Source organism: Callospermophilus lateralis, chromosome X, assembly GCF_048772815.1.
Source record: "Callospermophilus lateralis isolate mCalLat2 chromosome X, mCalLat2.hap1, whole genome shotgun sequence".
In the NCBI taxonomy this organism is placed as follows: Eukaryota; Metazoa; Chordata; class Mammalia; order Rodentia; family Sciuridae; genus Callospermophilus; species Callospermophilus lateralis.
This window is the reverse complement of record NC_135325.1, coordinates 2,403,753-2,430,809: the sequence shown is the minus strand read 5'-3', so window position 1 is coordinate 2,430,809 and position 27,057 is coordinate 2,403,753. Positions and strand designations below refer to the sequence as shown.

The window sequence follows — 27,057 nt, the reverse complement described above, 5'->3', positions numbered from 1 at the left end:
ACAGAAGAATATGTGAAATAACACTAAAAGATGTAATTAGCAAAATTCAGGCTCTAAAAAACAATCTCTATAAAACAATGATTTTTTACAAACAATATAAAGTGTTCAGCTTGAAAGACAATAATAGGGATGGAAAGAAAACTATAAATTAACATAGTCTTAAAAGTCATATCAACAAATCACATTATATAGACTTTATTTGGATCTTGACTTAAATATACTGTAATAATAAATTATTTTATGAAACCATAGAGGAAATTTGAAAACTGAATATTTGATAATATGAAAAACATTATTAATTTGTATGATATAATAATGGTAACGTGGGGTTTTATTTTTATAAAGAATTCTTATCCTTTAGAGACATGCACTGAATTATTATGGATGAAATGATGTGATGTCTGGGGTCTACGTCAGTATCACTTAAGTATGGTGTATGGAGTATGGTATATGGTCACAAGTTGATGATTTTTGAAGCTGGGTGATTGGAACATGAGGTGACCTCACTGTTCTCTATACTTATGATTCTGTCAACAATTATCCATAATGAAATGTTTCTAGAGCAACCTATAGTCTCAAATGACCATTTGTAATGGCAGAAATTTCCTTTGTTTTGACTATGACTCAGTTCATTCTTTTAATAATGGCCATGAGATTTCCTTTGCAAAACTAACCTCCACGATGATGCTTAGATATTGAAAATCCCAGTAGGTCAAACCCCATCCTTCCTTCTAGGGGCAGGCACGAAATCTGGACCTGGCTGCCTGTAATAGTTAATTTTGGGTATCAACTTGACTGGGGTAAGAACTGGTAAGCCACTACTTGTAAGTGTATCTGGAAGGGTATTTCCAGAGAACCCAGATGAAACAAGAAAGAAAGAATTTTCTCTCTGTCTCTGGATCTCCTTCTAAAGGAGTGTATGTTTTCTTCTCCTGTTGCCTTAGGACATCAGTCTTCAGATTCTTTGATCTTTGGACTCTGGAACTTACACCAGCAACCTTCTAGGGACTCAGAGGCCCTTGGCCTCGGACTGGAAGCTATGCCCTTTTCCTGGTTCTGAGGCTTCCGGCTTCTTGAGCTGAACAAGGCTACAGATTTTCTGGCTTACCATCTTGCAGATGACCTATTGTGGAGTTCTTCTGTCTCTGTGATCATGTGAGCCAGTTCTCTTCATTCTGATTCTCTGGAGAACATGTTCCACCCTCTGGGTGGCAGTGATTTTTTTGGTCCTCATACTCAGCTAATGAAAGCTCTGTTTGGGAAGGCTGATTGGATTGACTGGAAAATGGTGGTCTTTCATCTCCTTGGTAGCACACCAATCCAGAGTTCTTGTACAATCTTAACACTCTTTGAAGAGATATATCCTGGAAAAATGGCCAACACTAGAAAGTGATCTAAGCCAATGGTGGACAAAGCCTTCCTGACACATTGTGTTCGATATCTAAATTTCCTGTGCCTCAACAGCTCCACCTCACATTGTTTTTAGTTCTGCTAGCCCGTAAATTGCTCTTTTGCTTAAGCCATTTTGAAATGGCGTCTCTTTTACATCAGCTTGAAAGGCTCTTACTAGTCATAGCTAATCTACTTTTAAGACATACTGTATATCTGAGAGCCCAATGAGAAAGACTTTATGGAGAAAAGAAAACAAATTACAGGGGAAGGCTACTTTTAAGGGCCTCCTACATATTGCATTACTTTGTCAAATAATGAAAATCATGGCTTATTGTGCTTGAGAAACATAATACATGCAGGAAATTAAAGGGGGCAAGAAACATGTTTTCTAAAAATGTTTTGCACTTTTAGAAGTGTTCTCAAAACTTTATATTTTTTATTATAAATCCCAAGAGAGGTTTCCTTTGTTATTGTATTTGGTTATTCAATTTTAAAATTATCAAGCTCCAAGTTACCCAGGTACCCTGAAGTGCTCTACAAGAAAGAACATTCCAAACATTATTTCTGGAATTCAGAGTGAGCTGATACTGTTGATTGTATTCAATGAAGAACAGCCTGTTCCACCTTTAATATCCTTGATTTAACATTAAATATAAACGAAAACACCCTGGGGTAGAGTTTTAGAGCATGTGATGAAAATTTAGCTCTGATATGCTTCTTAAAAAATCCAAGAATGCTCAGTCCACAAAGCAATCCCATTTATTAGACACAGAGATGTGGACTGTTTTGTTAATAAAAGTATAAATAGAACAGCAACAGGGAGCTAAAAGGGAAAGAAGGATGTTTAACAGTGATAAGTCCTGACATACAGGAAAAATAACAAATCTTTTTGTTTCTGGGTCCTAGAATTGGTAACAAGTTTCCCTTTAGTTTTTTAAGTTTGAAATAAACTTTTTTAAAAAAGCAAAGATATTGATATAAAACTGAAATCTTACTTGGAATAATTGTATATTGCAATTGTTTCTGTCTAATGACAAGATGTACAGTTTTTGTATCTTTCTGGCTAACATTTTATACCTCTCTAACTAGAGAAATGAGTCTATCTTTTATTTTTTATGTTGTTATCAAATGACTTATTAACTGCTTTTTAATGTCTACTACATGGTGGTATATAATTTGATGCATATAATAAGGACTGATTTAAAATATTCAGAATACTAATAAGCAAAAATGTTGAAATATAAGTGAAGTCTTATTTGTAATAAGACCAATTTGATAGATATAAGCTCTTGTGTATGTGGAATAAAAATAAACTGTAGAGTAGAAAGGGGCATTAAAGAAAGTCCTTACTTTCCATGCTTCTGCATTTTATCCACATTGAAACAAAATTACATAATATACAGAATTTTTACTTCATAAACTAGTTATACAAAGTATACTATTTCTTTATTTTGCTAAATAATACATCTCTACTCTCAGTTTATGTCTAGTAGGTGAATGAAAACTACAGTTAAATCTGGGAGACTTTTCTCCTTGTCTGGGACATATGTGTTTCCTAGGAAACTTACTCAGCTCTTACATCCAGGAAGGGTCTTCTGGTGATTAATCTCTACCAGTAACTTCATACTTACCCATTTATTGTCAAAGGTCCCTGGAAGGACACAACTGGAAGTTAATTTAGAACATTAACAACACATTGAGAGCCTCTCTCTCCTTGAAGTGCCTCTGGAGATGAGACTAGTTTATTTCCTCATAGATCCCCTTATTATCCCTCTATTAAGTTCCTCTTAGCCACAGTGGCAAAATGGTGTAAGTGCAAGACGTGGTAGAGCACACCAGTATCCCAGGTACTCCAGAGGCTGAAGTAGGAAGATCAAAAGCCCAAGACCAGCCTCTATAACTTAGCAAGACCTTGACTCAAAATTTTAAAAAAATTAAAGACTAGAGATGTAACTCAGTGGTAGACTATTTACCTACTATGTGTGAGGCTCAGGTTCAATCCTTGGTACCACCAGAAATTTTAAAAAATGAAGTCAAGAGAAAGTACATATACAGTCACATATTAGGCTTACCTTCTGACCCCATCAAGTATTGCTCAACCGAGTTTGAGCAAATTTCAGAACTAGTAGCATAGTATAGAGACCTATACATAGTCAGTACTTATCTAATTCTGTTTCCTCAACTGTAAATGAGGCCAATTACCCCCACTCAGAAAGATGTGCAAGGAGTTGGTCTACATTGCCCAGAGGAGAGTTTTAATAAATGATGGCTGCTTCCTTTTCCCATTTTTAAAGAATTCAGTTCAAGTACCTCTTTCAGCAGCTTCTGACTGCATGAGAAAACAAGCTAGCAAAGGAGTAGCAAGGGAGTACAAAATCCCTGTTTGTATCTTACTTGTTCAAAGAATACTCTCCTGCCTCATCCTGCAGACTTACAAGACAATTCATTTTATAGATCCCATTTATAACTAAAATCCACTGTCTTACCATTTAGTTTGTAAACATGGTAGTCTCTGATATTTCACCATCTGGGTTCCCAGCAGGAGAAGGCAGATATTGATTATTGCTACCTCCTGCTCCCTGCTCCAATGCTTGGGAACAAGGACAGGAATTGCCTCATTAACTCCCTCCTATCTTTTCAACAGCTCCTGGATATTCTGCCATCTTTGAAAAGTCCCATTCACCAGGGAGCCATTTATCTCTAGGAAATGAAAACTTTATCCTTTTCAGTAAAAATTGAGATGTGTCTACTATCAATCATGGTATGCTTAAGCTGGAAAAATTATGCAACAATCATCTCCAGTCATTCTCAATGGGGTAGAGGCCTTCCCAATAATTGGAGAGTACCACCAAGATTTTAGTGAATAGGGTCACAGATGTAAAATGTCCTTCCATTTAAAGCAGATATGTACACTGAAGAATGGTCTCTCATAGAATGTCTATAATGCTTCCTCCAACCATTTGGAGGATGAAGACTCTTAAGCTGTTATATGTCTAAATTGACAGAGCTGGTTGGGAAATTCAGGGTGTAGAACCTCATTTTTTTCTCTCCAAGATGCAAGTCTCTTCCAAGCTCCCCCATCATAACAATAGGGGGTGTGGGGAGATTATATATATGGAAACTGGTTCAGAGAGAAGAACCAGTGTTTATCTGCAAGTTCACATGTAAATGACATACATAAGGCAATAAATAATCCTTAAAACCCCACACTAAAGGCCACGAAACACTGCAGTTTCCTAGGGAGAAGACAGGTTACTGAGTTTAATGCAAAAATTAGAGTTCAGTGGGCATACATGTTACTCTGGTTATGCCAGGTGTATGATCTGACACTGGATTAAGGCAGTATGAGAGCAGCTTAATTCCAGAATGATGATTTGAACATCTTATCAAACACTTCATTTCATAAACGGAGCCTAAAGTGATTTGAAGAGGTTGAGAACAATGGAGCTAGTAAAAGTGAGGCAGATGGAGATCATATAATGAATGACAATGATGAAGTGATAGAGATGTTTAGAACATATGTTACATCAAGGCTAAAATCAAGACATGCACAAACACAAGACAAGCAATGGGCCTACTTCAGGTATAATGGCTGAAAAGTTGATAAATTCATTTAGATTTGATTCCAAAAATGATAAAATAAGTTATAGTAATCTTTTTCAAGGTGAGTAGTTTTACATTCACTTCAATGATTCTTTCTGCAAACATTTATTCCTTTCCAATTTCATGCTGAGCATTGGAGTAGGCATGAAGGCAAACATAATAAATAAAACAGGATCAGTTTAGAGCCTGGTTACGTACTTGGCAAACCTGCTCCCACCACTGCCTGGGCACTCAGTTAGAATACACTTAGCTTCATGAGCAGTTAGATTCATCCACTGGCTGGCTTCTTACCAATGGAAGGGGAGTGGAAATGCTGTATAGTCCTTCCACGAAACCCTTCCATGTGTCCTTGTATTCTCTTCCTCTTCCCCAGTTTGACAGGAACAAACTGGAAACTATATGTTAAAGATATCAGAGCCACACGATGGAGAGAATCTGAGTTGAGCCTTTGTATTACACTCTGAGGGAGAGATGTCCATCTATCAGGAACATTCATTATGGACTATCTGTTATTGACAATCTCCTATTGTGATTGAACTTTTGCCTAGTTTTGGGTTTGTTAACAGCTGGTACTGCCCTAATACTGGTCCTTTTCATTAAGAAAAACACAGAATTGTGAGAAAGAAAAACAAATTTTCAATTGATAACACTGTGTGGTGTAGATTATAATAAAGGTGTATATACTTCTCAGTGGTTAAAACTTTGGAAACACTTTTCTTTTTAGGGAGGATAAGTGGGCCATAAGAAAAATCTAAGATATTTATTTATTTATTTGCTTTCTTATCATTTTATCCTGTCTCTGTACTTTATAAAATAAATTTTAGGTAACCTGAGATGAAGCAATATTTGCTTTATCTTTATTATTATTTCTAGTAAAAATCCTCTGCTTCATTCTCTGTTTTTATGTCCTATTATCTTCAGGTCAGGTTACTCTAAGTTTCAGTGATTTAGGGCAGAGGTCAGCAAATAAGGCCTATGGGATAAATCTGTTCCTCTTACCTTCCTGTTTTTGTAAATAAAATTTTATTGGAATAAAGCCACAACCATTTATTTATGTATCATCCAAGGCTGGTTTTTGTGCTACAATGGCAGAACTGAGCTTTTGTGGCAGAGACCATATGGCTTGCAAAGCTTCAAATATTTACTATCTGATCCTTTACAGAGAAAGGTCTGTTGATCCCTGATTTAGGTCATTCCTAACCTAATTTCAACCCTAGCAGGGCACATGTCAATAGCCCTGAATCTTTCCATACCCCTTCACCCATAAACAGAACACTGAGATCCCTTTTATTTGTCACCATGCTGTTATACTTCTGCATACCTACATGGTCCCCAAAGTCAAGCTCATCACCAAATTCTGGTTTCTAACACCTCAAGTATGAGCCCTGGGCACCTTTGCAAATCCTACCTTAGGCCTTTTTAATCATTCCTTCATCCTAAAAGTCTAGATTTCTGCCTAGATTCCTCTCTTTGCTTTGATTGGGTACCTATGTTTCTGCTCAAGCTCCCTACCTTGCAATTTCAAGAGCAATAATGACAGCCTCTCATAGGACCTAACTGACTACAAGTCACAAAGTGCTCTCACATACATTATCTCATTTTATCCTTAGACAAAGGCTGAGAAGTGTGAAATCTTAGTCACTTTGTGTGTGTGTGTGTGCATGTGTGGAAGGTACTCTACCAACTGATCTGTATCCCCAGCCCTCTTAGTCACTTTTATAGACTAAGAGACTAAGATCCTGAGACTGAAGCAATTTTCTCACTATCATTCAGGAATGGAGATGAAGCTGATGACAACTTTGATAAAGACAATAATAATTCAGATTTATTAAGAGGTGATTCTGTGTTCATGCTCTGCTAAAAGCTTTATTCACTGCAGTTCATCTAATTCTTTATATAAATTTATAGGTAGGCCTTCATTGTATAGATGAAGTAACTGAGGATTATATACATTAAGTTCTTTATCTAAGATCACACATAGTCCATGCATTGCAGAGGTAGGATTGATATTTTCCTGATTTCTATAGGAATATATAGCAGGATGATATTTGAAATACTCACCAAAGTTGTTTTCCAATCCCATGCCCCTCTTTTTATTTTTCTGTGCTTGATTATTTCTATTTCTTTGCCCATTTGGACAGTCAGACCATTAATCAACACTTACTGCCTCAGCACAGCATTGTTACAGAAGAAAGTAGAGGAATATCTAGGTTCTAGAAACTCTTGATAAAGCTAGGAAAATATCCAATAAATAAGAGTTAAATTTACTCTTCTCCATAAAAGGGTCTATTCTAGAGATGAGGGAAATAGGGTAACTCTTAAGAGCAAGCAAAAAGGCAAAGACTTGCAGGTGTAGGTGGTAAGGCAGTCATGTTCCCTGGCTTTTAAGAGCTGATTTCTCCAGAAGAACTAATTGGGAACTCCCAGATAGCCTTGTGAAATGAAAGAGCATGGAGACCCTTGACTTTTCCTAGTCAGAAATCTGAGAATGTGACAAGATTCTGGATGGATTAAGTCCCAAATATTATGCTGTCTCAATATGGCTTAGAAGTGACAAATGCACCCAAGATGGCAGTGAAATGGCTAAGGAAGGATTGACAGTGGTGAAACAAGGGATGGCACAATGTCTCCATGCCTATGTGAGTGATCAAAGACACATCAGATGAGCACAAAGATAACTTGGTGAATGTTGGTGAGATGGATGATGTCACTCAGAAGAAAATACACTTCATTTTGTTTAATACCTCCTTTTATTAAACCAAACCCACTAAATGCAGACTTAGCACTGAAGAAAATGGGATGAACTGATCCTATGCTGGAATGAGGATTTGAAATAAATATTGGATTATTATAGATAATAGATAAAAATGAGATACTTCTTATACATCAGAGCATGTGGCCTGTGAGTCTTTCCCACCACAACCACTTACTGTGTTACCTGTAAAACTGGGGTTCTGGCTCTGAGTTCCTGAGTTTCACTCCTGAAACTTCTTTCAGGAATGAAGCTTATACTTTGGTTATAGGCATGCTCTGACTATAGGGAAAAATGTGCATCTTCACCAAAATAATCATTGTTTCTTTTGCCTTTTCAGCTACTTAGAGAAAGGGCAGGTAATCATCCATAAATTTGTAGTTCCAAAATATAACAGAACATGGCATAGGTCCAATAATTATCTCCTTCTTTTTTTCTTACTATATGTAAGGTGTTAAGTTATTCAGTAGTGTCAACCATATGAGATCACTGAAAACATGCCCTAGTTTAAATTTGTTCTTGTTCTTCAAACATCAACATTCATTTTCCACACGAGTTGCATAAAAGCATCTATAATAATGAAGAGATTTAATGAGTGAGTGGGAGATGGTCATTAACAAAATCTAGGCACATTAAAATAATCTGAGTGAAGCCATTTTCTTATTAATTTTCATCATTATATGTCCTTATAACTTTTATGAACTATAAACTTAAATTCATTTTTCTACTTTATCCTTATTAGAATTTTGTCACATTTTCCATTTTCTGGAATTGGTGATCTCTTTCTTTCCAGGCTCTGTAATTCACAATTGTCAGAAAACATCTACATTGCAAGTGTGTATTAGTTGAGACCAAAATTTGCAGTGTCAGCATACCACAAGGCTGTTTCTTTTGTGTTTTCACTGAAATTGCTTGCTGGTCTTACTTTAATAAGGCCTTATTATATTATACATCATCATGCATATTTTATGGGCTGGATATTCCATAGATGTTCTTCACTTTGTTATTTTACTAAGCAGCACTGTACTTCACCTAAGTCCAGCTGAAATTAGGCAGGAAGGTGACCTTCTTAATGTACTCTTCTGCAGATACAATGCTCCTAGAACATGATGTGATTTGACTTTCCATTATAATCCTGATGAGGAGGACTGATAAAAAGACAGACGTTTTGAGATCTAATTTTTAGAGGGATCCCTCCAAATATTCTTTTTTTTTTCTTAATAGTCTTGCCAATCTCCCACTGTCTGCAACACTGAGCACTCCTTATTCCTGAGCACTCCCTATTAAAATCAAGGTAATTGTTTGACAAACCTGGAATAGGAGAAAAGCTATTTTTGTATAACAAAAATGGATTGTGTATATGGGTCACATGAGATAAGACTCAGATTATAGAGCCCAATTATAGATGTGCCATTTGCTAAGGCTACCATGTAAGGATTTAATATGCCAGAGAGTCAGGCCTGCCATCTGAATGTATTTGGGTCTGCCTTTTAAAAATTGTCCTCCTTGGTCTTGGGCTCCACAAGTGTTTTACAACCCTCATTCTGGAATCCAGTGCTCCTCAAAAGGTACTTTTGTCCACAAATGATTGCCAAATTGTTGTTTCTGTAGAAATACCAAAAAGGCACTTCTCATTCTTCCACCTTGCTATTGTCATTAAGTTGCCACCCATTATTATTTCTCATTACAGTTACTTTCTTACTGGAAGAGCTCTACTGCTCCCTGGAAAAGCTCTTCAATTCAAGGATATTAGTATAGAAGGAGTGACATCTGGAAAACATGGGCAACTTTTTGCTTATAAATGGCCATGGCTATAGTACCACTCATCCATTAGATTAGCAGAGAAATTAGAGGGAGAGAAAACAGAGGGAGCGTTGGTTAGCATCCATATAACAAAGGATGGTAGAGGGGAGAATAGTCTGTAGTATGACCTTTGTATTTTCTTATTATGGAATATACAACTCTACTTCCACTGTGTTGGAAAGGTTAAGACTGAGTTGGTTATGTGCTTGGCTCTTCAATGTGACCTTCTGGTACTGGGGAAGGTGGAGGAAGGAATACAGCATTAAAAAAGAGTCTGCTGCCAGGGTGATAAAAATGGGACTGGCTTCAGTGGGGTTGAGGAACATCCTTATGTTGTATGCAGAACTTTGTATACATGAGTTTTTCTGGGTGGAGGAGTCCATGGTGTTTATTAGATTCACAAATGGATCTTTAATCCAAAAAGGCAAATGTACCCAATCTAATGAAAGCCAGTAGACTTATATTGCCGCCTTGCAGAACAAAAAAATTGAGGTTTTGTGGTTCAGGACAGCCACAAAGACAATAGATTTTCCATATCTGCAGGTTGGAAAGTGAGTATTTATTAGGAAGGTTTGAGATTTCCAGGAACAAAGGAATAATCTATTTTACAACCCCTTTCCCATATAAACACCTGCCTTCCATTCAGTATTGAGGGCTATTCTTTGCCATCATCACTGCATTCTTTAACCCATCTATCCACCCCCACCAAACTTTTCTACCAAGTAGTATCCTCCTCATCAGCTCTGCACAATCACAAATATAGTGTAATAAATAAGAAGTCTCTTCCATGAGGGCAGGAATCATGCCTTATATATCTATTTACACATGCTTAGTATGCCTTACATGAGCTATATAGTTTTTGCTTAAAAACTGTTGATGTGCAATGAATTTAATTGAGTTGGCTAGCCAGGGGATTTAAGGCATGATTCGTAATGTTTCTATGAGCAATTATACTCTATACTTTTAAACAATAAAATGTGGGAGATTGTTTTTAAGTTAATTTGTCTAATTGTGAAAAGCCAAAGAAAATCACCCTTAGATTCTTCTAAAGAAGGATATAGTGATTTGCAAAGAGCACGGATTCTTCAAAGATTTTTCTCCTCAACCACTACAAAGTATGAGTTAGAATTAACAACTTAGAGAACTATGAAATGAACGGAACTCATCTAATTTCAGTGCAGCAATTATAGCTCTTTTTGAGATTGCATAAAAAATGTGGTTACTATACCAGTAAATTGGTCTCCAAGAAATTCTTTTATTTTATAAAAAAAAAATAATAAATGTCTATAGTCAAACAACCAAATGATAAGGAAAATAATCCACAAAGAAATGTTAATGTATCTGGAAACAACAACAAAAAAAAGATCCATGAGAAAATACTGCAATGGAGAAAAAAGAACAAAACAAGACTAAACCACTTAGGCAAGCAAAGGGATGTCAATTTTTAAAGAGAGAATTTTACAGTGTTATTAAAATGATGAGTGTTTTTCTGAATTTCCTTAGTGGCTTAGGAAATGGGATACTTTATTAAACAGAAGGGGCATTCATCTTGTGTAAGATATAGACATTAAAACACATATTGGCTGAGGAGCCCAGTAAAAAGGGAATTATTTTACAAGAGCTAAAATTTTAGGTTACTACACATTATGGAAGACATATGACTACATTTATCAGAAAGCAGAGGAAAGTTTTCTAATGTCTAAACATTTTCATTAATGAGAAAAAACACTATTTAAAATTTTTGTTTTAATGAGTTTGAAGGTATTGGTTAGCACTGTGCCATTATACTTAAATTTATTTGGTTAAAATAAAGTACCTCATTACTTTAGATTTGTTTGGTTAAAGTAAAGTACCTCATTACTTTTATAAAGATAAATTTATTGTTCTGAGATTAAAAGAGAACATGTTTTAGGATTACATGTTTATCATCTCAATAGTATCCACAGCCTATGTCTATGTTTATCACTAGAAAAATTCTTTGAAAATTGCAGTTCTTCCATGTTTTCAATGTGGGGGCTTGTCTGTTTTCAGGATAACTTTAGTTGAAGTCATTATTCATAGTAGCCTTGAATGTAAGTTCTCTGAAGGCTGAGATCTGTTTCATTGATGCTAGTATAACCAGTGCCTGGCTCTATGTCCTATATATATATAGTAGAACATAAAAATGTTTGATAAAGAAGTGAAATAAAATAAACGTTTCCTGAGACATGGATTCATTAGTGGATATTAAGATTTATAGAATTTATAGGTGAAGGAAAACTTGGATGAACCCATATAAGTCCATAGTTTTCAAAGAGTATTCTCTTTTTATATTTTTTATAAGCCATTTTATATATATATATTTTTTATCAAGGACCTCCTATTATCCAGGTATTATCCTGGGTAACAGCAGGGAGCAACATGGACAAGGACTCTATTCTCATGGAATTTAAAATTTGGGTCAATTGATTCTATAACATCAAGCTATATTCTTCATTTAAACTGTGTCTTTGTCATATATCCATGAGATATCTGCAAAGAAACACTCATATTACATTCTAAAATGAGCTACAATTAAATGGATCCCCCAAAACTTTCTAAGAGGAGGCATGATGTGCTCTGCTAATTCCATCCACCACCCTCTATCTCATATCCTCTACTTCCTCAGTCTTTACAAACAAGACTAGGAAAGAATGTGAGACAGAATCATGGGTTGGCAAAATGGCTGTGACCTGGTGAAACTTTACTTTTTGTTTTCTGTGAAAAGGACAATTAGGTACCTTGAGTAGCTGGTCTTGCAAATACCTTAGCCAGGAGATTTGATCAGGAAAACTAACAGTAAGACAGGAAAAGATCTGAACCCAGACCTCCAATTGATGGTCCTATACAGTGGGGTGGCTTCTCCAAGTGGCTATGCTTTATATCACAAAAAATCATATTTGAACTTCATAAGATAGCCAACATGTAGGTACCAGCAACATGAAGGGAGTCAGCAGCCAGTGTTAATTTGAGGAGCAACAGTCTACCAAGAGAGGGTCCTAACAGAAAGTAGTTTCTCTGATTTCCCCACTCAACTTCCACCACCGAGGAGCTGGTCCTTGAGAAAAGAAAGGCACTTTTATGTCCTATAGTATCTCATTGTCTTAGTCAGGTTTCTGTCACTTGATGATACATTTGAGGGGGGACTTTAAAAGGAAAGATTTATTTTAGCTCATGATTTCAGTCCATGGGTGTCTGGCCCCATTGCTTTGGACTTGGGGTGGCACAGTATATCATGGCAGGAGCACATGGTAGAGAGGATCCTTATACTCAGGAAGCAAAGAGAGAGGAAGAGGCAAGAAAAAATTCCCTTCAAAGGCATGTCTCCAGTGACCTAACTTCCTTTCCCTAGGTCTGACCTTCTAACAGTGCCATAGGCAGAGGAAAAAAATTTAGTATGAGCATTTGGGGGGCATTTAAAATTTAAACTGTAACATTTATGATGTTTAAATAGAAGGTGTTGAAGGAAAATTTAGCAGATTTAACTCCCACCCCCCACTCTGCAGTCATTGGGTTGAGTCTGACTTGTAGAGAAAGGAGGGAATAGAAATTAAATGGCATAAAGTTGGAGTTTCAAACTGGACTTTAGCAAGTGAAAGAATATATGGGTTCTGCCTTAGATGGTGTCAGTGTATAGGAAAGAAGAATATAATAGTTCCTGACTAAAAGCAATGGAGGAGAAAAATAGACTCATTTCAAATTTCTGTCTTTCACTGAGTTGAAATTTCTCAATAAGTGCACAGGTGGATGTACAGAAGGGTGGACTGTTAGATATAGAAAATGAAGGAAAGGAAAACTGAGGATGGCTTTCAGATTCCTGTCCTAGATTATGGTTCTACTGGCAAATTCATAGTATAGGTGGGAAGTGTGGAATAGTGTGATAATAGATAGCAAAAGTGAATTTAGATCCCTTGAAGAAGATTGCCTCTTGGTCATCATGGAATCCTTTGAGCCTTGTCAACTATTTGTTTTTACTGGTGTCTTGAGGTGAGAAAGGTGGTGTTTTAGTCAGTTTTGGGTTGCTGTGACAAAAATACCTGGCAAGAATCATTGAGGGAAGGAAAAGTTTATCTTGAGCTCATGGTCTCAGAAGTTCAGTTTATGGTTGGTTGACTCTGAGTTGATACACAGCATCATGTTGGAAGGGCATGAAGAAAGAAAGCTACTCTTCTCTAAGTGGCCATGGAAGAGAGAAGGAGAAGGGGACAAAGGGAAGATAAACCATTCCAGGGCATGCTCTAAGTTTCCCACCTCTTCCAGCCATGTCCCACCTGCCTACAGTTACAACCCAGTAAGTCCTTTCAAACTAACATGGACTGATTAAGTTATAGCTCTCACATTTCAATCATTAACAGTCTTGCATGTTAACACAGGAGCTTTTGGGGGGTACCTCATATCTAAACCACAACAGGTGGACAAATGGGTAGGGATTTTATGGCTTCATGAATGATAAAAAGCATATTTTCTTGTTCTTTGCACCTTGGAATATCAAGACCAAGCACAAGGGGAAAACCCCTCAAACTTGGAGAAAAAATAAGGAAAGAACAAAAAATTATTCATTGGATCAATATATCTCATGCTTCTACCAGTTAAAGACTTTGTGTGGGTTAAGAAGTTATTCTTGTTTCTTTTTGTCATTCCTTGGCTTTTGTTTCTGTTGGCATAGGAAATTGTAAGCCTCAGCTGCCCTGAGTTTATTCCATTCTCTCTAGTTCTGGTCGGGTCATTTTCTTACAATTCTCCCCAGTGACCTGACTTTTCATCAGGGAGAACAAAGAAAAGAAAGGAGATAGGAACAAGAGGCTATGCTTCCAAAGCTACTACTGAGGAAAAAAGCCACGTTTGTGTGATTTTCCTCACCAGGGTCCTCTCACCTACTAACTCTCCTTTTTTGCTATTAATATCTTATATAATATCACAAGGGTCTCCATATGTCTTTGTTATTAGAAGAACACTTCTCAAACAGAACTTTCAGGGCATGGCTATAAAAGAATACGGAAAACATGCATGTTCTCAATTTCAGTCCATTTAAAACACCACCATCACTTTATCAAACATTTGGAAATTGTGCAATAATCAAAACTTCATTATGAGAGAAATTCTTTCTATATATTATTTGGGGTTTTGGTCTTCATTAGGCTTAACCAAAGAAAATACAATATAATTAGATTATTCTCTGAGTGTTGGCATTTTTTTTTCTAGAGGACCTGACAGTATTTTATATTTTGTAGGGCACAGAGTCTCTTCTCAATTCTGCTATTATAGGGAGAAAGCATCCTTAGATGATATGTAAATGAATGGGTGAAACTGTATTTATGAATTCTGAAATGTGAACTTCAAATGATTTATGTGTCACAAAATATCATTCTTATATTTTTTCTTACTTTTAAAAATGGTAAAAGCTGTTCTTGGCTCACAGGCTTTGAAAAAACTTATGGCAGGCTGGATTTGGACTTGAGCTACTTGCCATCCCCTCTTTTAATTGGTTCATTTATTCCATTTCATATAAAGTCCTATAGGGAATGCTTTGTTTTCTGAGATGCCATTTTCTTTCACAATGTGTTAAACCAGAAGGAAAAGAAAAATTCTCGAAGAAAAAAAAAAAAAAAAAGAAAACATCTTTCTAAGTGCCCCAGGTAAGATTGCTAGGAAATGATCACACTTTTAGATAGCTTTTCTCCATCCTGTCCTGCAGCAGGCAATTCACTCACAGCAAACCCAAACTCAGATATATTATTTCTTCTATCATTCTCCTAGCACAGAAATCAATAGTACTGATCATAGAGGTGTGTGCCTAGGGAAAAACAAAATGTGACTTCTGCCATTAGGCCCAAACATGGCACTTCAGGATGCAAGCCAACAAAAGGCTCAGAGCCTGCCTGGATGAGGAGTGTCCCTGCTGACACCCACATACCTCTCAAGATAGAAGTGACCCTAAATAGTAACACTACAACTCCTTCCCAAAGGCTCTAAAATCCAAAATCTTTTCGTGTTCTTGTATTTCCAGTCCTCAGAAATTGGAACGATTCCCAAGTCTTATTCCTGATGCAAGGTGAATATAACTTAAGTCCCAGTGCTTTTTCCTGTGTGATAGCATCCTTTGGAGATCTGGATACCCTTTGAGTATAGGCACAAACTTTCAAGCCAACTGAGAAGGTTCCATTATATCAGGTCCTGACTAGAGTGACTATCTTATTCCCTTTGGGTTGCTTATAAAAAGTACCCTAGACTGGGTAACTTATAAATAATATAAATTTATTTCTCATATTTCAGGAAGCTAGGAAGTCCCAGATCAAGTCACCAGCACATTCAGAGTGGGTGAAGGCCCCATGCCTCATAGATAACACCTTCTTGCTGTGTTCTCATGTGACTGAAGAGGTAAGGCAACTCCCACCTCTTTCATAAAGGTGCTAATCCCATACCTGAGGACTCCACTCTCTTGAGTTAATCACTTCCTCAAAGATTTAAATCGGTAACAGGTATTAGATTACAAAATTTGAATTGGGAAGAGGGGATACTAACATTCAGACCATGGTAGGTAACAACCATTTCAGGGCTAAAGGAGTTTTTCCAGGATGTGGGCTTTTCCATTGCTAAAACTGGGATGGTTGGTCATCCTAAAAATGAGTCCTCTCACTTTCTATTTCCCCATCTTCTTACTCTTCTTTAAATTCTTCCAAGTATGCTTGATCATCCATGACTACTTTGTGAAGTAGAAACTATCCTGAGTTTGGGCAAGAAAATTTCTATAGAAGACCCTAAAAATACTCCACTTAACGTTTTTCCCAAAATACAGAGGTACTTTTTGCTATGAGTGAGCATACATATTAGATCATAAATATTCAGTTTCAAGTGTTCTGATAGCTTTAGCTTCCACTCTAATCTTGCTTGAAAAGATCAGTTTATAAAAGACAAATGCCACACCTTCTATTACCTCAACACCCCCATAGCAAAGTAGGTCTGTTCATATGATAGAACCATCTTCATTGGAAAATTTATAGACTTCTCTTGCTCTAAATTCACTGACAAAGTGCAACTCCAGTGAGGTTTTAAAGGAATTTTTTTTGCTAATATTTTTAAATCACTCAAAACACATTTTTGGTGCCCAATTAAGAATACCACATAACAAACTACTTATATCCACAATAAAACTGAACTAACAAACCAAACACATTTCTTTACCTTTCGTAGCTTTGACCTAATTATCCTAATTATTCTTTTGCCTCAGCTGATAATCTCAAAATTCAGTAATGAATCAGTCAAGTATGAAAAATCAGTGAACTGTATGTGTATGTTTGTGTATCCATGGAATTATGTATATAAAATTACTCATCATCATTTAATGCTAAATTTAGGCATTGCATTTTGATCTCCCTGATTATGAAAAAAAAATCAACGTGTTAGTAATTCTGGAAGAAAAATATGCAACCTTTGGATGTAGAAATCGAAATAGGAGTAATAAAAATTTGAGCAGAAACATGCAGATCCTCAATGTTAAGAGAGTGGACAATTAAGCATTCTGTGCTAATGGAGCATGTGTTTTTATATTAGTATCACCAGCATTTTTAATAAAGTGCATATGTAATCTGATGTTTCTGATATAAATAAGTCCATAGGAATCTCTTGCATTTCTAGATGAGGCCTCAGAGCTGTGTAGCAGCCTTCATGACAGGATGAAGTAAATGAGTCACCTACCTGACCAGGTCGATGACCCGCTCCCTGGGTGCAGCACTGACTGGCTCATCATTAATCATTACAATCTGATCTCCTGGGATCAGTTTGCCTTCTGAGGGGCCACCTGAAAACACACAAGAGTGAAGTCCAGTTAAGAAGAACATTGGCAAGCCATCCAAAATCCCCTCTATCCATTATGATTCACTGTGAGCAGGCGGTGACATCAGCCAAGACAAAACCCAATCACACCTGGGTGTTTTTTGGATAAGTCTGAGATCATAAGTTACATCCTGACCAATTAAATCAGAAACTTTTGCAGTGAGACTCATGCATCCAAATTTTCTAAAAACTTCATGGGCCAGATGGAGACTTAGGTTCCCAGCACTTCGCACACTTTAGTATGCTTATGAATGACTTGTGGATCATGTTACCTTACAAGGGTGCAGGATGAGATCATGCATTTCTCCCAGGTTCTCAGCAGCTGTTAATGCTGCTGGTCAAAAGGCTTATGAATATCAAGGTCTTTAGAAGAAGGTAGTTTCCCAATAGGTAGCCAAACAGCTGTGTTGCCTGCAGCCAAAGCTGCAACAACCTGGGCACAACTGGATTTAAACAACATTGTATTTATTTGCTCATTTTGAGTAAGGAGATAGCACTTTGTGGGAAATCACAAGGCATCTCAATCATAGGGTGTTAGAAAGGACTTATTAGAAGATTTGACCTTGTGTTAGGTGCTGTTTGGGGCAGGTTCAAGGAAGTGGGGTGTTGTCCTTGGATCAGCAGCTAATGGAAAGCAGAAGTGATTCTGTCATGAACATCTTAATAATTGCCTGCCAGGTAAGATGAAGGAAGCAGAACTAGGTTATGATTGATTAACAACAGTCATTCATATCAGCTGACAGAGGGTCATAGTTGGTCATGCTTGTGGTTTGGACTGTGCTTGGATGTTTGTGTCTGTACTCACATATCAGTACAAGGAGTCTTGTTTTTGTCTTGGTTCATCAGAGCCAGAATGGCCCTGTCTGGTGATATTCGGTGACACTGTTCATGTTCAACAGAATAAGCCAGGCCCAGCTATGAGGGCCTCTGAGGGCTTCTGGAAGTCAGAGGCTGTTTTTCTTTCAGTTAGGTTTCCAATAAGGGAGTAGGAAATTAATGTGGGTTGATTTGTTGTGTAGCTGGCAATGAGCTATTTTGCCTGATACCCTCACTGAATATTATGATTTCTTCCATACAGTGAGACAACTGAGTTTCACATATGTGGAAAAAAATGGCATGAAGGTAGGACTGGATCTCAGTTTGCGTCTGCAGAATTCTGTCAAAGTGGTCAATGTCACTTTTGAACTTGTCCTCACAATTCAAAACCTGGTAACTGCCATGTCTCTTAACAGGCAAATTAAAAGCCACATCTGTGTGAAGCATAATCTGTATTTAAATAAAAACCCAGAACAATTATTTGGATTATTCTCACGTGTCTAGACAGAAGCAATTACTTTCCAAATATTGATATAGTACTATGTGGCACTATTATTTGAATTCTCTTTACAAAAGTCTGGCACTTGGTGACAGGGAGCTGAAATGTTTTCTTTCAAATAATATCACCATTACTTTGTTCAGTAATTGAAATGAACACTTCATGCCCAGAACAAAGAACTGAAGCCATTCAGTTGTTCTCTACCCATACAGGCACTTGGCATATGTATTACTCAAACTGTACTATAAATTTGTCTTTCTGGGGAGTAAGAAAGTAGAGAAACCTTAACATGTACCCATATCAGTGATAGAAAATATTCATTTCACAGATCTGGGAATTGAGTTATTTGTAAACATATGGAATCTAGAGAAATCACTTGACAAACTTATTGTAACTATTGGACTATGTTCAAACAGTCACACTAATTCAGTAGAATCAATGGGTAGAAATCAAATTCAGATAAAATACAGAAAAGTTTTCAAAATAACTGGTGGTCAAAAGGATGTTTGAAGGATGGATATTAATTATTCTCATAAGAATAATTAATATCCATCCTTCAAACATTCATCAACAGGACATAATCTTACATTTGACCCATACATATTGATTCAATGGAAATATTCTTATTTAATCAAGCAACTTGAATCAAGAATTCTGGTGAAATAACACACAATCCTTTCCAATATATAAAACAGTGGAACTCTTCAGATAATTGTCTCATCCCTTTTACTCTGAAGACTGGGCTTTCAGGTATAGAAATTCTGGTCACTGCACAGAAAACACTTGGGATTGCAGTAGAACCATTTTTTTTTTTTTTTTTTTTTTTTTTTTTGTGATAGGCAGAGCTTATTTGACCAACATTTTCACTCATACAAATGACTGGAAGTAGTATTCTTTGACCTCAGTTTTCACTTTTTTCAAAACTGTCTAATAGTTGACGTTAGTGAAGGTAAGAAGAGTTGAGGGAAAAGGAGAGAAGAGGTTGAGGGAAAAGTGAGACAATACAAAAAGTGAAAAACAAAACTATAATCTCCACAGCTCCTGGGAGGACTCATACTTCAGAGAATCTCATCACCAACAATGTTAAACTATCTCAATAGTATAAAATTGCATACCAAATACGAGCCCTCTTAGAAAAAACTATGTGTGCACATATACATACACACACAGGTTAAATATATAATGGATAATATATTTGTGTTTTTGTTTTTACAGAATTATGCCTATTGTACATATTTTCTATGTCTATGTGAATATGTCTTGGTAGCAGGAATTGACATTTTTTTACTCTCACTTATATCCTATTTACATTGTTTATGTCTTTTTTTACCAAGCTCATATATTATTTTATTATAATAAAAAGCAATAAATCTACTTTGAGAATAAAATTCTCAGTTTATCAAGCTCAAGTGTTAAGCAATACTTAAAAGCAATACTTAAGTAAGCAATACTTAAAAGCACAAGTCAGAAGGGGTTGATTGTATTTGTGGTGCATGCCTGGGGCATATTATGTCAAAATATTAAAAAGTTAAAATTTAATCAAATTCTAAAATCTATACCAGCTCGCTAGTTGACTTGAGTTTCCCATAACTGACAGACTCAACTGGCCAAATATTTGAGAGTTCAGTAATAATGATGATGATGATAATGATAATAATAATAATAATAATAATAATAATAATAATAATAAACAGTTATGGAATAAGTATGTCCTTAGCACTCTTCTAACTTATTGCATCCTCTCTATAGCTCTGTAAGTTACATACTACTATGGTTCCCATAATAACAGATGATATAGAGAAGTTACATCAAACTGAAAAGCAGGGAATTACCATGGAAGATAAAAAGTCTAATAAGGGCTAGAGGCCAGAGTCAAACTTGGGCAATTTAATATCAAATCTGTACACATAAGTGTACTTTACTATTGAATTCTGTTACTTATTTGCAAAATTCTGGAGAACAATGACAGAGAATTTTCTTTGTCTGAAAATAAAACCCAATTTAAGTCCATTACAATAAGTACATAAATATATAAAATAAGTAAAACATAAAAGCACGTTGTTCCTAGAAAGGCAAAGTCAGCCCACTTTAGGCAATTACATCACAGTCTGTTGAATTCAACTGGGTTGGTAGTGGAACATCTGTATACTCTAATATGAATGATTGAGATAAATCTAATAATTATCATATAGAATTTAAGATATTTGTATTAGTCAGCATTTTCTGTACAATAAAGCACTCCAAAACTCAGTAGGTGCCCAATAATCATTTCTTCTCATGCTTGTGGGACTTTAGCATACCCACAGACTGGCTGATTTAGGCCAGGGTCTGAGAAGTTCTGCTTCAAAGTGAAAATCAGGCTATACTTAGCTCCAGGTTGCAGTCTTGCTGGGTGCCAGCCTCAGTGTTCATTTTGGGAATCAGGCTGTAGGGACAGATGCCACCTGAGGAAGACTCTTCTAATGGCCATAGAAGATGCCCAAGAAACAAGTTACACAGAATGAGCAAATCTCAAGCCTTTGCTTATGTCACCTTCCTAATGTCATTGGCCAAAGTCAGTCCCTTGGTCCAACCCAACAGCAATGGGATAGAATATATTCTGCCTCCAGTGAGAAGGGAGAGGAGTACATTTTTTTAAAGTAATTGAACTACCCCCAAAACTTAGTTGTACTACAACTCAAACACTACTTTCTGCTTTTTTTTTCATTAAAGAATTCATCAGTACAAAGCCTACTTCTTATTGTTTACATTTACATGTTAAGAAGTGCATCATTTCCTTAGTTACAAATGATGGATCAGTATTTTTCCTGAATCAAATGATTTGATGGATTTGACAGTTTAAAACTTAGTTTGAGAGACATTTTTGACCTTTTGGTACTCTGCATGTATTGGGAAAACCCATCTAGCATCACAGCCTGGACACAGGAAACTTGAACAGCAGTCATCCTAGCAATGTGTGGCAGATAGTTCTAGGAGAAGGAGTGGGGTTGCATCCTTACCTGGTGTTACTGAGCGAACGACCACTGGTTTTTCACTCCCTGCCACAAAACCAAAACCCAGCACAGGGTCTCTCCTCATCTCCACCTTCCGGGGAGCTGGAGGGATGATTTGGCAGCTTTCTAACCGAGGGTCGTCAAATGGAATTGCCTGTGTCATGTGACTGTAGAAAAAAGAACATACAAGAGAAAGGAGGCATCAATGTATATATTTGGCATTGGTCTTGCAATCACATGCTTTCTTTTTTTGTATTTTATTTATTTATTTTTTAGTTGCTCATGACAATACAATGATCTTGACATATCATACATTTGAATCAAATGGGTAAAATTTCTCATTTTCCCAAGTGTACAGGTTGCAGAATCACATTGGTTATATGGCCACGTATATACATACAACAATACTAGTGTCTATTTTATTCTGTGACTCAAAATAGGGTAAGGAGGAAGAGCATGAGAAGATTACCACTAAATAGGAAGAGAGGTGGGAGGGAATGGGAGGGAGAAGGGGAATTGCATGGAAGATAGAAGGAGACGCTCATAGTTATACAAAATACATGTATGATGATGTGAGGGGGAAGAAAAAAAGAAAAAAAGAGAGTAATGTGTCACATTACATTGGGTAGAGAGAGGTGATGGGAGGGGAGGGGAGGGGAAGGGGGAATAGGAAGGGCAGCAGAACAATCACATGCTTTCTAGTTTTAAAACCTATTCTGGTACAGAGTGTAAAAGATCCAGAGAGACCCATACTCATGTCTCTTTCAGGACTCCCTGTTGTTCCTTGAAAACCCTTAGCTCATTTCTGCTTTAGGCCTTCACAAGGACTGTTCCCCCCAACCTGGAATGCTTGTTCTGCAGATGTCTGTATGGCTCATCCTCAATTCTTTCAATCCTTTGCTTACATACATAGCACCTTCTTACAGAGGACTCTGCTGTATAATATTTTTAATGGCCACCCTGCTCCCCCAATCCCATTTACCCTCTTCTAGTTTTCCCCCACAGCACTAATTATCTGTGAATGTGCTGTGGAACATACTTATTTATTTATTATACCTTTATTTTATTTCTTTATTTTTATGTGGTGCCGAGGATGAAACCCAGGGCCTTGCACATGCTAGGTGAAGCACACTACCACTTAGCCACAACCCCAGCCCAAACATATTTATTTTTATGTCTATTTTTTATTGTTTTGCTCTCCACACTAGAATGGAAATCCCAGGAGGGCCAGGACCTTAGTTTTTAAAACATTTTTTAAGACCTTTATTTTATTTATTTATATACAGTGCTGAGAATCAAACCCAGGGCCTCACACGTGTTAGGCAAGTGCTCTAACATTGAGCCACAATCCCAGCCCAAGGAACTTAGTTTTATTCACTGGGTTCTCTCAGGTACCTAGAAGACCTGGTACATAGTAGGTTCTCAATAAATAATTCAATTAATACATACAGAGAAACATATTTCTCTGTGGAAAATTATGAAGTTATAGCAGATCTGAGAAACTGCCTCACAGGACTATGGACATTTAGTAGGTAACATGTATGGCTCTGGCCTCAGTGAAATTGAAGTAATGTAGATTATTGTGGTGGTGACAAGTCATCCATTGCCAAATACTTTCCCCCATTGAAAGGAGTTGCAAATTTAGCTTTTGGAGTTTACTCTCTGGGAAGATTTTTGAGTGATTTAGATGAGTCATTTCATTAACATCTCAATTTCTGAAGTCTTATCAATAATCCACAATTGAAATTTGTATAGTATTCAAAAATTTTCAAAATGCTTTTGATTCATGAAATAACCTTGATAACAAGGGAGCAGAGCAGGCATTTTTATCTGCATTTTTCCCATAAGAAAACTGAGATCAAAATCACAGCTTATTGTTGTTCTGGGACCATGGCTGATATGGCAGAGTGTCAGGTCAAAGACCAACCGCCAAGACTTCTAATGAAGTCTTCATCATGAACATTGTCCAAGGAAGCCTTCTTTGGGGGGAAGATTTATTAATTTGAACACTAGAAATCTGCTTAGAGTAATGTAAGCTGAGATTATTTCAATGACATGGGCTTAATTCAATTTTTTCTCTCTAATCTTCAATAAGTAAAAGAAGATCATTTTAAAATACCACGGATGATGCTATTCTATATGCCATCTGGACAACATATTGTTCAAATGTAATAAAGAAAGACAGGGAAAGAGGAATCCTGTTGTCCTTCTATGTAATTAATAAGAGTTAAGTAAGATCAATGAAAGTCTTCTAGGAACTGTCCTTTGGGTATATATCACTGTCAAGAAAAATAGAAGTTTATAATCCCTTTTAAACAGAGAGAAAGTATCATTTCAATTAGCTGATTGTGATCTAGAACACTAGATAAAACAGGAGTAGCTGGTTGTGTGCCCAGTGCTACCACGCATTTGTTACCCTTAATTCATCCTTAAAAACTCTCCTATGATGGAACTATTCAACCCGACCCACCCCTCTGAAAATACTAAGAGAAGAAAATAACTGAACTGAGGTCACATTCTTCTCAGGTGAAAGTCAGGTTTGATTCACGCTAGGTCTTCAGATTTTAAGTGTCTGCACAAGGCCAGCTCCATAATTTGCAGGGATGGTGCAAAATGAAAAGCTTGGGCCCCCTCTTTTCATTTCCTGATTAAGAATTTCAAGAGGCCCAACATGATGGCTCAAGTCTGTAATCTCAGAGACTCCAGATGCTGAAGCAGAAGGATTTCAAGTTTGAGGTCAACCTCACTACGTTAGTGAGACCCTTGGCCAATTAGCAAGACTCTGTCTCAAAATTTTTTAAAAAATCAAAATAAAAAGGATTGGGGATATAGCTCAGTGATAAAGTGCCCCTGGGATCAATTCCTAGTAATCCCCCCCTAACTCACACACAAAAAAAAGTCATTAAATCTAGCTCAAGGTCCTGTGTGACTACACAGGTCAAATGCCCATGAATCTGTCCCTGGTAGCGTGCCATCCTCAATGTCCTATCATAATTCTAGAAAAGACTTGGCTCAGAGTGGAAGTTTTAGAGTCAAAGAGGGAGAAGCTGTTTAGTATGAAATTGCAGGTAATTGTCTGGATCAAGAGATTGAACATGGCTCCTAAGTGGGGCCCATGCTTGTGGCAGGTGAAAGGAAGCTGGAGAAGATCTCGTGAAGAGGCCTGGTGGTCAGGGGGAAGAATTCAGTCCCTGAGGAAGGAAGCAAAACCAATACAGAATGAGTCTCATGACCAGGGCAGGAGCTTCAGACAGGGCCCCCTGCAGGGAGGAACTGAAACCCAGGGAAGAGTTAGGGAAGCCAGGGCTGGGGACCAGGACACAAGAAAGACCTCTGATTCTCCTACATTGGGCCTCACTAGACAGAAACTTGACCTCATGACATTGAACCATCCCAGACCAGAAAAAGTTATGGGTGGCTGTGTCTGGAGGAGAGTGGGGCCACCTAAGCATGATGGCCATGTCAGATTCTCTTGTCTCCTGTGAAAGAAAGCACCATCTCAGAGCATACCTTCTAGTGGCACATCTGAAAACAATCCTCTCCTTTTATCTCTATATGGAACAAAGAAAAGAAGGAAAAAAGAGAAAGAAGTAGGGAGTGAAGAAGAAAGGAAGGGGAATCCACATTTTTGGATCCTGGCCCTGAGTTCTGAGTTTTCACCATAATCCACTCAAGAAACTGGTAAAGGTCTTTGCAGCTAAGGAATTTGCTAATGGCCACATGTGCCATGGGACAAAGGAAGGCTTAATTCTCACTTCCAAGCACAGAAAGGGACTACAGGAATCTCTCCTTCTGCTTCTGCCAGATCTATGACAAGCTTACATTAGCAATTCCCTAACTTTGCTGCATATTGGAATCACCTGGGGAGCAATAAAAATCCTAATGCCTGGGGTACACCATATCAGAATATATGAGCAAGGCCTGGGGGAGGACTAAGATCAATGTTTCACAGATCTCCAGGTAATTTAAAAGTGCAGCAAGGTTTGAGGACTACTCACCTTCCCAGCAAAGTGTGGATTATAGTGCATCTTCTAGATGACAGAAAAAGAAGGTACAGATAATTTCCCCTGATTACCTCCTGGAGCCAATGTAAATTAAAGTATTAAAAACATCTGTAGCTTGATTATCCTCTTTCTACTACCCAATAAATAGTATCTAATATTTCAATGCAGCATTCATTAAATAACTATTACATTAGTATAATATAATAATAAAACATGACATTATTAACCATTAATTTCATGCTAAGCATTGTTTGTTCTAAATGCTTGCCATATGCTAGTTTGCTTAATCCTCCAAACTGACTCCATAATACACCCCTTTATTCATTTAGTCAATTTACTAAATGCACACTGAGTTTTCTGTTCTGGGAATACAAGAGGAAAGAAAGCAGACAAAAAAAATAAAACATCCACTCTAATATTCAGAGACAGAGAATAAACTGATTAATTAGTAAAATATGTGCTATATCAGGTCATTATAAATACTAAGGAGAAAATTAGCACAGGGAGGGAGGATAGACAGCTGCTGAGGGAGGGGGCTACCATGTTGTATCAGGAGCTGGGGGAGGAGCCCTTACAACAGAGGGGCAACAAATTGCAAAGGTCCTAAGGACCAACATGCTGGTGAGAGCATGCCTCACAACAGCCAACATACTCATGGGTCCATTCTTGCTGAGAATGGGTAGTGCAGGAAGGAGATTCCAGAGTAGTAGAAATTAGTATGGGGTGGGGTACAGTTTGGAGGCAGTGAGGAGAGTAGTAAAGAAGTGACAAAGGAGACACACAGGTCACACAGGCTCCTGGAAGGATTTAGTGTTTTGTTCTAAAACAGGAAACCATTGGAAAGTTCTGGATGGAAGTAATAGAATCTAACTGCTAGGCTGAGAACAGAAAAGAGGGGGCATTGATAGGAACAAGGAGAGCATTTTGAGGCCCATTGCATCAATCCTGACAAAAGATCATGATGGCTTGGAAAAGGTTGAGAAAGACACGGGTGGCATAAATTCTTGGGCTCTGAATAGATTTGGAGGCCATTGTGGTAGAGCAGGATGGGATTCCTACACTGGAACCTTTTTACTGTACACACCTGTTCTCAGTGAGGATAGACTTGTGAGTATGTTGGCTGACCTATCTGCAGTAATCTACAGGAGACATTTTCTTTTCTGGGAGGCAGCACTTTCTGGTTTACTCAAGAAACAAATGACTAGGTATGGGGTGAACATGAGCTGACATGGTTGTTCAAATGAGACTTTGGAGCTAGGCTGCCTGCATTTGAGTTCCAGTCCCACCATTTTCTGGTGATGTGACCCACACAAATTATTTCATCATTCTGTGCCTCAGTTTCAT

The 27,057-nt window shown here is 37.3% G+C and overlaps 1 protein-coding gene across 1 annotated transcript in view; it reads right to left on the bottom strand.

Moving 5' to 3' along the window:
* Frmpd4 (FERM and PDZ domain containing 4) overlaps nt 1-27,057 on the bottom strand; it is a 195,992-nt gene that overhangs the window by 79,475 nt on the left and 89,460 nt on the right. Inside the window, exons 3-4 of the mRNA XM_077107497.1 lie at nt 21,716-21,876; nt 17,264-17,366 (exon numbers count right to left, since the gene is read on the bottom strand). Of these exons, the coding sequence (XP_076963612.1) occupies nt 17,264-17,366; nt 21,716-21,876 (264 nt within the window). The remainder of the gene's footprint in view (nt 1-17,263; nt 17,367-21,715; nt 21,877-27,057) is intronic.